Raw genomic sequence first — 14,566 nt, 5'->3', positions numbered from 1 at the left:
TTCTGTTGTGCTACAAGCCTGTGTAGTCTCTGAGTTTAATGTTGATGTGGTTGATTCATTTTCATGAGAGTGTAATTTTAGGTGAAGCAGTTAAAATAAAGTAACAGGAGTGGTCACACAAACACATTTTTACGCTCACTTCACAGTGGGGGAACACAATTGGAGTAAAAAGGGAAATATCCAAATGCAGGTTGATGTTACTTTAGGTTTTTTTTTTTGCAACATCTGGTGATGTCATTAACTTAAAACTGCACTAGGCGAATGTTTTTATGGAGAGTAATCACATCTGTTTATATGTGTAAATTAAAAACAAAACCCTCACAGATTCATCCTGTTTGCCAATAAAAACAATTTATCTGGTGACAGCAGCAGCAGAAAACCATCTGTGCGTTCTCCAGGTGGTGAATTTGACCTTAAGAAAAATACAAACATGTCTGCTTAAGGATGGCAAGTAAACACTGGATCCAAACCAAGCTGGCAGACAGCAGAACCTGTCCTGAAAATATTTTTCACCACTTCCTTCCTCATGAGTCTCTTCAAGGAAGATTTAAAGTTTAAGAAGTGGCACTTACTATAACTTGTATCTTTACATAAGTTAATCACACATAATGATCTGCTGCTTGTGGTCACCAGACTCAGATGTTACGTAGTGCAGTTTTAATATATTAATTGGTTGTTGTTCATTTAAAATCCTTAAAGAGGTCCAAGTGCTCAAGGAAGATCACAAGGGAACAAATCACAGGAGCAACATTGGTGTCAAAGTTCACAAGGTCAGGGGTCAAGGGACTGTGGGTCTTTGTTCAGTTACTGAGTTACTGTTACCTTTGATGGCTCTCTCGATTTTCACTTTATAAAAAAGCATAACATAAAGATAAACAAAACAAACAGCTTTTATTAACTCACTGACCTTTGAGAAACAAAAACTGAAATTAGATTCCAAAAACCATTACAGTGTATTATATTCACGGCAGAATATATCAGCCTTTGAAAACATAATACAGCTTATATTTAGTGAAGAGAAATCTGATAATGGGGCTATGATGTCACTTGGTTTTAGGAGCAATTTTCTAATCTTTAAAGGTATACTATGCAGGTATTGTAGGTCACTGTTTGTTAACAGTAGGCATAGAAAGTAAAAGCCCAGATTCACTTGTTTGTTGTTTTGCCTCACTATATTTGCAGGGTTTTTTTTTTTTTTTTTTGACGCTACGTCCATGATATTAGCTTCCTCTTGGATATATGCTGCTCAAAGTCTGGCACCAGGTCGCTTCCTTTTTATGAAGTCCTGACCTCACCTGCACATGCTGACTAGTAATGTCGTGAAACCAACAAAATAAAAAGAAATTAAGAAAATACAGGCAGAGTCTCTGCAGAATATAGTACATTTTATTTATAGGCACCTTTCACGGCAGTGAAGGTCACCTTATAGGCAAAGATAGAGAAAATAACAGTAGGGTTCCAGAGGTGGGGAGCAGAGCAACTGAAGGCTTTGGACCCTATTGTGGTCAGGTGAGCTGGCGGGACAGTGAGGTGGATGGAAGAGAGACCTGAGAGTGTGGATGGGGGTGTGGATGTGTAAGAGTTGGGAGAGGTACAGCGGAGCTTGTCTGTGGATGGCCTTAAAGGTGAGGAGTAAGATTTTAAAGTCAATGAGGTATTTAACAGGGAGGCAGTGAAGCTGCAGAAGGGCAGCAATGATGTGATTGATGGAGGGCGTTTGTGTGGATGTACTTGAGCAGGAGACCAAAAAGAAGCGAGTTACAGTAATCAATATGGGATGTAACTAGAATGTGAACAAGAATGGCGGTACTATGAGGTGTGAGGGATTGGCAAAGGCGGTTAATATTTAGTCCGTAGAGATGAAACTGTATGAAATTGAAGTGACCAAAATTATTTACGGTTATCAGTATTACAGTATTGTTAAAATGTGCTGAAAAAGCACAGATAAACATACTGAAATCATTTCACCAAGTTTTATATTGAAAATCACAAATAAAATTAGCAGCAGTTTTTGTTAGCATAAACATTAGAGTAATAACATAGCTAATATGTTATATAAACATACGAAAACCATATAACATGTGCATTGATTAACTGTAAAGACAGCCTAGCTTTGAAATGTTTGATTACATTGAATAGGAACCCTGCAGTGTGCGAGCTTTTCTTTACCTTTTCAGTTTTCCACATTTTTGAGCTCAGCACCTGCACAATTTTGTTTGTGGATGTGCGTGCTTTTTGCTGCTTTGTCACTCCAGATGAGGACCAAAGCCCACTCTCTAAACACTGGAACAGCACAACAAACCCATGTTGCATGCTGCGTCTGAGAGAACATTGCTAACTTCAGTTGATGGTAGTCAAATATGATTTAAATGATAAAATCATAAACATAAACCACCACACACTGAACTGAATTACTGTGATTTTATTAAGAGTGCTCTTAGAATCACAGTAATTCAGTTCAGTGTGTGGTGGTTTATGTTTATGATTTTATCTGAGATGTTCCTGCAGCCGAACAGCACCTGATCCTTGAGCAGAGGGAGTTCTTTTTACCCATGGTTTTGATAATTAAAAACTGAAAAGGTAATGCTAACTGTCAGGAAATGCACTGTTGTTTATTGTGGCACCAGTAACCGTTTTCATCCCCAGTCTAAACATTGTTTTTTTAGAGAAATCCTGCATGGTATACCTTTAAATAACTGACAATACTTGCAGGTAAGGCAGGGCACTCTTATGACTTGCACAATATTTTGTATTGCAACTGTAACCTGCTTTCATTAGCTTGCAGCTTATAATAACCTGATCATATCATGAAGGAAATGAAAAATATGCGGCTGCACGTACCTCCAGCCATATTGAGCACTCTGTCCAAGGCAGGATGGACTTCCTTATCCAACTGATCGTGTATCCGTCCACCCAATAATGGACCTATATCTGCAGAGGACGCAGCATCAGATACACAGAAGAAAACAGTCAGATAGTCCCTGTCTTTATTATGTTTGCTGCCTTTGCAGGTATTAACTTTCAAGAAAGAGCTGCCTGCAGTGCTATCATAAAAGTAGGATGAATACTCCAGGGATCTTCCATAACAGTCATCACTGTAGCTATCTAGACCTAGTTATGTCACAAAATCTGTTGTGAAAACAAGTCAAGGAAAGTAGACGCAGTGAATTCAGATAATAAGCCTGATATACGACCAAGAGCAAGAACTCAGTGTATCGTTTCTGTCCACTTACTTTACAATCATAGGCGCAGAGGAGGTTTACTTACTATCTAGGTCATAGATGACTTTGTTCTTGGCGGTGGTGTATTGGGATATTAGGTAATCAATTTGCTGCAAACAGGAAACACAACAGAGCAGAGTCTTACAGATGGAAGCAGATGAAAATGAGTGTTAATCTCGTCTTAGATACAAACAAGCACTCTAAAGTAAAAGACAACAGCACAGGGTCAGATTCATGTTATTTGTCAAAACTGTTTCTTCTCTGAACGCTGCCATTTTAACACCTACAATCAAAGTGAGTATTAAAAGCCCAAGCTCCTCAAATGAGAATTATGTTTTAAAGAAGCTGCCACATACACAAAAAGTGAGAGATTTCTCTTTTCCCACCTTGAAAACATTACATAAATGAGGCATGACTATAAATGTTAGCAGTCTGATACGACTCTAACACCCTGAGATATTGAAAATATTCCTCATCAGAGTAAATTTTAAATTTCAGCCTTTTATTTAACCATGACCGAACCCTATTTTATGCTGCGCTCACATGGAATCAGGCAGACAGCAAACTGGATATCATTTTAGTGGATGAGAGCAGGATGGTAAAATTAGATGAGGCAGGCAGAGAATACCAGCAACGCTAACTGTAGACAGCAATGCTGTTCAAGTTTAAATATATTTTAAGTTTTTGTCATCTTCCGCAATGGAATTTACAACCAGATGTTACATAGCTCCTTCACACAAGGCAAAAAAACATGGGTGGTCTTGACAATTACTAGAAAAAAATACCTAAAAAAATACACATGAAATTATTTTATTTTATTTTATTCGTTACCAATACAGCATTACCATCAAAGCATGTTATCACACCTTTCATCATTTTGTCAGACTGTTTGTTTTTCGTGTGCCACATAGAAGGTTTTGTCCGTCTGCTGTCAGGTGTCTGCCCAATTCCATGTGTACGCAACATTACCCAAATTATTCACAAGCTAAAATTTCCTTTAGTAGTAGCTATGCTGTCGTATAATCAACAAACTACTTGCTGTCCAGTTGATGGTTTTGTTGTATAATTAAATTTGTCGTGTTTATATTGACAGCAAATTTCTCAGTGTCTGCTTTTATAACATAGTTTAATATCTTGTTGGAGCTTCAGGACACAAAGCACAGTGATAATGCTTAATCTTCACATACTGTAGAACCACTCTCTCACCATCGGCGTGTCATTAGCAAAGGTGTGCAGGTCCCTCATGTTGCTGTTGACCAGTCTCCGTATGTTCTTCACCTGTGAGCTCAGGTTCTGGTTGGCAGCGTATGCACACAGCACTCCGATCCTAAACAAATGACAAACACAAAACAGTGTGACCTTTGTGTCTCTGTGTGCCACTGAGTGACCCTGCTGCTCCCACATCAGTCACCACAGTAGCCCAGGGGTGTGTTGGGACACAACAGGGTGGTAACACGTCATCAACAGTAGAGGTCAGTGTGCACCACCGCATTGACTTTAACATTTTCTTTCTCAACTTTGTCTGAGAGTACCTGTAGAGTGAGCTTAAAGTCCTTGACATCCAGCTTGACATAAAACAGCTGAGCATAAGCATATTTCTAATATGGTGGAATACAGCATCATTAAAGGCAATGGGTTTGTCACTCATATAATTGTGTTCTTCTAAAATCATATCATCAACTGAAAGAAATCACACATTCAGCGTTCATACAAAATGACTGGAAGCATAAAAGCATATTATTAACATTTTTTACCATGTGGTTTGTTGTTTCTTGCTTTTTCAAGATAATAGTTGAATTTTAGGAGGATTTGTTCCCCCCCAAGTAATTCAGATATCAACTCCTAGCAGGAAATGTAGGTGTATCTCGGTTAGGCTCTGAGGCCCTATCTGTATAACCTGAGGTCCCTGGGTTGTAAACATGTTCAAATTAAATGTGAAAACAGAATTGCATAAAGCAGACCATTAAAGTGAGTCTCCAGCACACTTCAAACAGACCTGCGTAGCTCGGTACAAGGCTTAATTAGCTTGAGCAACATCAAGGGAAAGACAGCCCATAATATTAAGCCGTTTCCATGACTCACACTCATCCCAGCTGAATTTTCAGCTCAGCATCTCACAGCTAGTGCTATGCATCTAAGTTTGTTTTTACTGCCGCATGGATGTGTGCAAGTGAGTGTGTCTGGGGTTCATAGGGTGATTAACTTCAGAGCAGATGGTCAAAGAGACTTCTGTACGAAGCATCAAACCGCTGACAGTTCAGTTGTATAACATAGTGAATCTCATTTATAGAAACGCTTCGGTGGAATAAGCAGCTTTATGAATGATGTAAGATGACTCGCAGAAAGGAATAACAAAAGGACTGAGTCAGAGGCTACAGGGAAGGTTTAGATCAATGGAGATGAATCAGGGTGTTGTGACTCACTGTATAATGAGGCTTAGGTCTCTGCATGTGCACCTGTTTATATGTGCTGGTATGCACAACTGCTTGTGTGTATGTACAGTATGAGCCTACAGTTCATGCAAACTGAGGTTGTGCCCCATTCATACTCTGATTGTTAAAGGGATAGGTCAGATTTTTTTTAAGTGAAGTTGTATGAGGTCCTAAGGGTGCTTCCACACCTGCCCTGTTTGGTTTGCTTCAATCAAACTCAAGTTTGTTTGCCCCCTAAGTGCAGTTCATTTGGGCAGGTGTGAACACAGCAATCACACTCAGGTGCGCACAAAAACAACTGGACCGAGACCTTCTTGAAGAGGTGGTCTTGGTCCGGTTACAAACGAACTCTGGTGTGGTTCGTTTGTGGTGAGAACGTGTTCCGACCTGGATCTGAACCAACTGCAGTCACATGACACATTGTTTGGGTTAAACATGAGCATGTTACAGTCCTGGAGGATTATTAATGTGCACCTCCTCCTGTACTGCCTTAATATGCACATTCAGCACATCCAATGCATCAAAACATTGTTTTCTAGTTGGAGCTGCGCCTCGTTTTCAAACTGTATGGTTTGACTAAAATGAACAATGACAGCAATATAGTCCACGATGAGCAGCGCTAAAATCAACCTGCGTAGTTGTCCCTCCATTGTGACATTAGAAAGTGTCACATTTATCTTGCAAGTGTACTCTTCTTCAACGTTTGCTTTACTTCCTGGATTTTTCCCACATGGAAATTCTGACCAATCCAGAGCAGCTTTCTCGCACAAGGCATTTGATCTGGTCCTCTTGTAAATGCTGCCGTGAGAACACGAACCAACTCTAGGCAATTATACAACTTTGTGACAAAATTAGTCCCTGATTCAGACCAAAGCAAGACAACTCTAGATCTGAAAGCACCCTAAACCATAATCAGGTGCACACCCAATTTGGGGAAGTAGCCTGGAGTCTGACAGTGACAGTGGTAGATCAGCAGCTCCTGTGTTAAGCAAGCTAAAATACCTATTTTTGTCGATGGGTTCTAGTGGCTCTAACGAGAACAGAGATGGGGAAACTAAGCTTCTCCGTCAGAACAGACTGTCTCAGGTCAAGGTGAAGTGGCTAAGATTAGGGCTTAGATTCTCTGCCCGAGCCCAAACCCGAGGATAGTGGTGGGAAATTACGGGTCGGGTTCGGGCTCGGGCAGAGAATCTAAGCTCTAATCTTAGCCACCTCAAAAAAAGTCCCACCTTAAAAAAGCCTAAATATTTAATAGACCTCATAATAGACCTAGGCTATGGAACCAACTACGTATCACCCCTTGTCAGCGGCACTGGCCGCGCACATGTCAGTTGGCGATGGTGACAACGTGTGTGTCGGCTTCATCGAGTGTACCAAGTGCAGACCGATGCTGGTATATGACTGCAAAAAGACGGGTACTTCGACACTAAAGAGGCACATGACGAAGGCTTGCCATTGAAAGAAAGACGACAGTCAGCCTTCAATGTCCACGTTCGTACGACTCTCTTCATTGGCGACTTTTTTCTTGATGAATAAATTAGTTGTTTGATCTATGAAATGTTAGAAAATTGTGAAAATGTTCATTATGTTGTCCTCAAGCCAAAGATATTCAGTTTACTGGCATACAGAATTAAAGAAACCAGGAAATATTGACATTTAAGAAGCTGGAATAAGAGAATTTTGACCTTTTCTTTCTTTAAAAAAAGACCCAAACTGATTAATTGATAATCAAATTAGTTGGCGACTAATTTGATAATTGAAAACTAATCAATTAATCGATTATTCATTGCAGCTCTAACACTGACTTTGGATAAATAGCTCATATAACCCCACTTCAGAAAGCCTAATTTATGAAAAAGATGGTGTGTGTGTGTGTGTGTGTGTGTGTGTGTGTGTGTGTGTGTGTGTGTGTGTGTGGGGTTCATCTCTCCAGCCCTGTGATCAGCAGTTGCTGCTGTAGACGTCTCCCTCTGTGGATATAATCCCATTAATCCAATCTAATCTAACCTGCATTATGCTGCAGACAGTTTGTCACATTAGGGATTGTTCAGTGTGTTCATACACTGAATGTGCAAAATATTACACACTTTCTCTTTTCATTAAGTACACTGATAAGGTGAAGCCAGATAAGGGTCGATATTTCTTGCCTTATTAAATGTGTAGCAGTGTAAATGCTCAGGAGAATTGAGTCGAGGGGCTAAAGATGATTCTGTAGATTATTGTCTTGATGAATAATTCCACTGATAAAACAGTGAAAAATCTCAAGAAGTGAATGTGGCATCTTTGAATTGTATCTTTTATTCAAGCAGTGTTGTTGAGCAGCCCGAGATATTTAATTTATGACAGTATACAACAGTTGGAGCAATTCAATGTTTTGCATTTGTGCTTGATAAATAACTCCAGTGATTGTGTTGCATGCTAAACTGAAAATCCTCCCAACACATTTCTGTTAATGACAGCGTGGCATAAATGTCAGTGGGTAGCAGCTAAGATAGCGAATCAATCACAGCTAATCCATCTCAGTAAACAATTAGCGACCACTAGTTTTTGAAAGTGTCGCTTTATCAACGCTTGATAAAGCTTTTGCCCCTTTGGACACTTTTTACAAATTAATATTATGTCTGATGTTCAAAGACACTCTGACAGCTAAGATTTGAGAGATGGATTTAAAAGAGCATTACGCTGATGAGTTACTTTGACAAAAAGCACAATTTATAAGACAGGCGCGGTGAAATAATTTCCTCCTTTCATTTAAGTGGAAGCTGTCTGGCAGCTGAGTCAAAGTGGACAAAGTAGAAGAGCCTTTAAAACAGTCCCGGTTGAAAAATGGTTGGCACATCTCAAAAGTGTTTGCGATTTGTAGTTAATAAGTACTAGTGTAACCCTTTAAGAACGACTACTATAGGATAATGTGCTGCACTAAAGAGAGAAACTCTTTTCATCTGTGTGGCACGGAGCTGCACCACGTCTGGAGGAATTGTAATGATGTTTGCCATAAATAGTGAGTAGGCCGACACAGAGTAAACGCTGTCATCGTATAAGTGGAGACTTAATGAGAAACTAGGCCAAACAACTAGGCTGGGACACAGTGAAGTGGAGCCATCCGGAACCAGGGGAAGATTCAAAATGGCCACTTCCACAACAAAAGCCTTTTGTCAAACACTTCTCTGCCCTCTGGACACACACAGGAGTACACAGTTTCATACACATGCTGCCCCTTTCTCTCTTTTACCAGCACAAATTCACAATCATACACCTTCCTTCTCTCTCTCTGTCTGCCTCTGGTTGTCTGTGTCTTTATAAAGCCCTCACTTTCCTCCCTCATGTTTCTCCAGCTCTCTCTCATTTGTCTTTCTCCTCTGGCTGGTCTGTTTTCATCTATGTCTCTTTCACTACACCTCTATTTCTCAGTATCTCTTGCTCGGACTTGTTATCGTTTCCCTCTCTCACATTCGATCTCTCAAGCTTCATTCTCATTTTCCTACAATACCTTCTTTTTTCTTGTCTTCTGTCCCTTTTGCCCTCAGTTCCCCCTCTCTGCCTCTCTCTCTGTATCCAACTCCCTCTCTTTTCTTTGTCCCTCGTTCACTCCCTCTCACCGCTCGGTGTCCAGCAAGGTCACTGGAATCTGCAGCCAAACAAAGACTCTTTGAGAAAAAAAACGCCAAGCGCTTTCCAACAAGCTGCGTAGTAACATGACTGTCCGCATTACTTCAGCAGAATCAAGTTTGGTTCAGTTTGAGTTTGGTGGTCTTGTTTGGTTGTAGTTTAGATTTGTTATTTGAGATGTGGTGAAATTAAATGAGGAGATAAAACAGCAAGAAGACAGAAAAAAAAACATATTTGTGTTGGAATACAAAATGATCAAACAAACAACAAACTCGGGCTGACAAGCAAGGCATGCCGGAGCTGAATAATAGAAAATACATGAGTGCTGCTGCTGCTGAAGGAATTTATGAGAGAAAAACCATTTTCTCACTGATGCTTACAGCGTCTGAAAAAAGGCAACATGTCAGCCTCCACCAATAAAGACACACTACCCCCCAGTGGTGTCACCTTCATTTCACCTTAAATTTAATGATGTCTTTTATATCACATATGATAGGGAAATATTTCAGTCCATTCAGTGGAATAGCGTTTCATAAGCAATGCCATAAAACTCACTTATACAAGAGGGAAACACATGAATTCTGCAAGACAGCAGCAAGGAGAAGATTGAAGTTGGGAGGTTGTGAAGTGAAGTGAATAAAGGAGAGCTTTTCACTAACTTACACATGCTGACAGATTGAAGAGTTTCCTTTCAAAATGTCACTTTTTTGGCACAAAAGAAAAAGATATGACTGTGGCAAACTACTGAAACTTAAATACATAAATACTTTTCATATACTTAAAGGGATAGTGCACCCAAAAATGAAAACTCAGCCATTATCTACTCACCCATATGCCGAGGGAGACAGTTAGAACTACAGGCTACAATGAGGCTAAAAACAGTCGAAACAACTTTTTATGTCGGGGCTTCAGGACACTTAGATCACAACCTGCATCAGGTGGAGTTGTGTTGCTACCCCCTCTCCCCTGGGATCTCTGCAAGGGATGTGAGGACTCTAAAACTTCACCTGAGCCTCCCTCGGCATATGGGTGAGTAGATAATGGCTGAATCTTAATTTTTTTGGGTGCACTATCCCTTTAAAGTTATACTATGCAGGGATTGTTCTCTTTTTTTGCCTTGCTAAATTCAACTTTTTTTTTTTTTGGTGCTGTGTTTGCGATTTTCGTAGCTTCCTCTTGGGTGCGTGCTGCTTACACTCTGGCACCTGGTCACTACCTTTTTACTGAAGTTCCTTTTGCTTTGGGGGTACACGCCCAGAGTTATAAATAGAAAGTAAGAGAATGTAGGACTGCCCTCTAAAGTCAAAGATTCGAATTACCAGTCGGAGATCCCTTAGTTGACTGAGATTTGTTCAGGCTGAGCAGTCTTGTGGGAGGTGTATTTTTGGTCAGTCAGTGTGCAGTTAGCTGACGGGGACAGTCTGGTCACCAGATGTAGCTGCACAATGAGCGCGCATCGCTTTCGTGCTGCTGTTCGGTACAGGCAGCTGTGTGAGTCTGAATGAAATAGGGGCAGATGCCTGGAGGAAGGCAGGCTTTGCCCAGTCAGGCTCAGAGATAGCGTTATCTTCTTGTCTTCTAAGGGTCGGGAAAAAATAGTGACAGCACAGTATTGCGATATTTTTGTGTGGCAATATCGTATCGTCACATGGATCCCAAGTATACATTTTTTTAATTATCTAAATTGTTAACATGAAAAAATACAAATTAAACTTTAGGCAGCCTACTAGAAGAATATAACTGAAACCGAAAGTGAAAGCCAGCCTCAGATTCACTCCTGTTTTGAGATCAGCTTTGTCCACTTACAGTTTCACCTCACTCATGTTTTTTTGTTGTTGTTGTTGTTGTTGTTGTTGTTGTCTTTTTTTCTCTCAGCACTGTTCATGATTTTTATAGCGTATCCTTGGATGTGGTCTGCTTACAATCTGGCAGCTGGTCGCTACCTTTTTATTAAGTCCCCTGCATGCTGTGGGGCTACTTGCCCAGGATAGCGAAAGCATGACCTGCTCTACTCTGCCCTTGCCTTACTCTATCTCTGATTGGCTTACCCTGACATTCTTACCGTAACTCTCACCAATCTCACTCCTCATGCCTAATCCTAACCAATCCAACCAAGCAAGGCACTTCCTTCAGAAGGAGAGTAGTGCGGGTCATGCCTTCACCTTACCAAGGAAAAAAAATGCACCCAGGAACATCCCAAATATAGGAAAATATAAGAAAGTACAGGCAGAGGGCAGGGTCTCTGCAGATAAATACACCCCCACACGTAAGTTATGATGGAGAAGGATTACTCCTGTATTAGTCCACATGTTGTTTGTTTTCCCTAACAAAAATCCTGCATAGTGTACCTGGATGGTAATTTTCAGGTAGCATCTGCTCTTAAAGGGCCGTTAGCCTTTAGTAATGCCATTTATCAATTCAGCTGTTCACTTTGTGAAAATGTTGTGCAGCATCATCACATTTCTCTGTTATCTGCAACGCCTAAACCGACCCGCTAGCTCAAACTGTGGCCAACGACTGCATGGCTGTATGGCTGCTTGTTGATAGCGTGCCTCTTATTGACCACAGGGGACAATTCAAACACAGCAGGAGGAAGATTTACCTCGATCAACTTTAGCAAAAGGGCTGTAATTCCTGTTTGAGCGAAAGCCAAATGACACATGAAACTCTCCCTCAGGGTGGAAACCCCACAACAGCAGATGAAGAGGAGCATCAAACTAGTGCAGTGCCCCAGTTTCTAGGCCACTACTGGGGGCTGGGTAGTGAGTGTTACATGGTCTGGTGGCTCCATAGCTTTTACAAACTCCAACAATGGCCTGCATTCAGTGCGATTGTAGTTGCGAGGCTCGGACAGTCGCCCTTCAGCCCCTCCCTGCTTTCACACTGCTGGAACTGGACCTCTATTATCTTGTCTCTCACTAAGAAAATGATTAGTGTAGTCATTGTAATAATTATAAAACAAACATTATTGCTAAGAAAATGGTGCTGTGCTTTTATTATAATGTCAATTTAACCCTACGGTGTATACAGTGGTATATAACATGGCATTTAATGTGTCTAAGTGTATGAGCGGAAATTCAGTATGCAAATTTTTGACCAAGACCTTGTTTAAAACGTTAGCTTCACATCTGTGAACATGGGAATTTTTGTGGTATATTAAGTCATTTTTGTGCCAGCCTGACCTCAGTGACCTGACGAGAACAGATACAACAGATTAACACATACAGCAGCAGCTTGTTTTGTATGTACAAGGGAAAATAAGTGGACAGACCACAGGATTATCTTTACATGCACGAGGAGTGTAGGGCCATAGCAATGCCTCGTCAGACAAACTGTACTGTATTTCATAAGTATAAAGCTCTTATTTCTCAGCTGACATTACCAGCAGAAGTCACACATATTCTACAAAGTGGTCACAACAGTAGCTAACAGCCACCATTTTAGGAACTGTTAAATCAATGTTAACAGTCCATTTAGCCTCTTTTTATTGTCCAGTCTTTATTCCCTGGTACAGTCCTCAATTTTGCTTAATTTTAGCCCCTTTTATATTTAAATTAGCCGCCGTTTTATCCAGTTAAGCCTCTGGTTAGCTTGTTTTTATTCCACTTAACTGCTTTTTCCCCTCAACTAGCCCTTGTTTTATCCCTTTTATGCACTGTTTTATTTGTCCTCTCAGAGCGTGCCAGGTCACAGCCTGAACTGGCTTCCCACTGCAGCATTGTGTCCTATAAAGAATTTAACCAGACACTGAATAGTTTTGACTCCAGGGCCTTTGCTCTGGGCATGACAACCCCAATAAAGACAGTGCTATTTTGCTGCTGTTGTTTTTTTTCTACCCCTCTCATAAGGACGCTGTGTAAGTGGCTGTCTGTTCTGTCTAAAACCTGGCTGCAGTAGTTTGATGGGAGACAACAGACCATTAATTCCACTGTAAACAATCCAGGAAAGATATGAATACTAAACTCGGAGCCAAACAGCCTGTAGGGCTCAGGGTTGTGCAAGCAGCCACAAAAGGTCATGGAAATAATAGTATTATTTAAAAACTCTAGAAGGGCCAAAATGTCGTCTGAAGTACATATAATTTAATGATTAAACTTTAAAACATCCAGGCAGAAGAAGCAGCATAACAATAGATTTAAAAGCTGAAAGCATGGTTAGACAGTACGCTAGTTGACCCTTTCATTTTCTTTTTACAAAAAAGAAAGATTAAAAAATATACAGACTTCAGGGCAGCTGTAAAATCACTAAATGTTTAGGATTTTTGAGACCATTAGCTCAAACAACTGTAAGAGTGCTCTGTGTTTATAAAAATAAAAATCAGTGAATTCTACAGCATCAGCCACTCTGTAATGTGTGAAGGAGAGCGGCAGACAGATTTTTTTCTGATCAAAAACAGAAAGTGACACATTCGTTCTGCTCAGTAAACCATCCCTGGATAGATTAAGGTTACAAAAATCATTAACCTTTCAAGCAAATATTAACGGCGCGATTCAAAAATAAATGTCAGCTGTCCAAAACAAAACAACTCGTCTCAAGTAATGACTGTTGAAGAAATTCAAAGAGCAGGTAATTCACTCTGTAAACAGGAACTTCATAACAAGTTTTTGCTCTCCACTAAACCTCGACCAATCAAACTGATGCTTTCAATTGAATCGGCTGTGATTTGCATTTTATTATCAAGCTCTCAGTCTCTAACTATAAGGACTTTGGAGAGGGGCTTGAATTTCAACTTTTGGTTGCAGTTCTCAAAGTCTGTTTCCTAGAGACTCACTGAATCACAGTGATTAGTTTTAATGGTGTGATCTTGTGCCTTTAAGTGGACTCAGAATGGAGCAAACACCACCCAGGGACCAGATGCATAAAACTCTCTGCAGACTCACAACTAAAACTTTCTCTGTACACACAAAGACAGAAATATGCAAACACATTCTCTGTCAGATTTGTAATGCTGCAGGTTCACCTAGTTCTGTTTTATAAATCACAATCATTGTGAAACGGAGCACACATGCAGTAGCCTCATTTCCACTCCTACAGTTGGCCATAAATGGATGATGTTTATACATCTGGCTCAAAGTCTGCGAATCATTTCTCACTGGGTCTACAGCACTGATGCTCCGAATCACTGAATCAATGCGATCCAACTTGGGTTTGGATAAAAATTACTCCCACAAGATCAGTGTATAGTTTGCACAGTTACTTTATAGGGAATCTTCACAGACATTCAAATGAACAAGGGGCGTAAATATAGACAGTGCAGGCAGTGCAGCTGCACTGGGCCCCACAGTGTGTTGGGTGGAGAGCTGG

General features: G+C 40.5%; 1 protein-coding gene and 1 long non-coding RNA gene across 19 annotated transcripts in view; one reads left to right on the top strand and one right to left on the bottom strand.

Annotated features, from left to right (window-relative positions):
• prom1a (prominin 1a) overlaps positions 1-14,566 on the bottom strand; it is a 110,221-nt gene that overhangs the window by 30,678 nt on the left and 64,977 nt on the right. For all 18 annotated transcript variants that reach the window (XM_078169530.1, XM_078169537.1, XM_078169542.1 and 15 more), the window contains 3 exons: positions 4,428-4,548; positions 3,268-3,331; positions 2,842-2,931 (listed from right to left, as the gene is read on the bottom strand). In XM_078169530.1, the coding sequence (XP_078025656.1) occupies positions 2,842-2,931; positions 3,268-3,331; positions 4,428-4,548 (275 nt within the window). The remainder of the gene's footprint in view (positions 1-2,841; positions 2,932-3,267; positions 3,332-4,427; positions 4,549-14,566) is intronic.
• Positions 1-14,566, top strand: part of LOC117260804 (uncharacterized) — a 68,231-nt gene that overhangs the window by 10,858 nt on the left and 42,807 nt on the right. The window lies entirely within an intron of this gene.

Source organism: Epinephelus lanceolatus, chromosome 7 (assembly GCF_041903045.1).
Source record: "Epinephelus lanceolatus isolate andai-2023 chromosome 7, ASM4190304v1, whole genome shotgun sequence".
NCBI classification, from domain to species: Eukaryota; Metazoa; Chordata; class Actinopteri; order Perciformes; family Serranidae; genus Epinephelus; species Epinephelus lanceolatus.
This window is presented reverse-complemented; position numbering and strand designations above follow the sequence as displayed.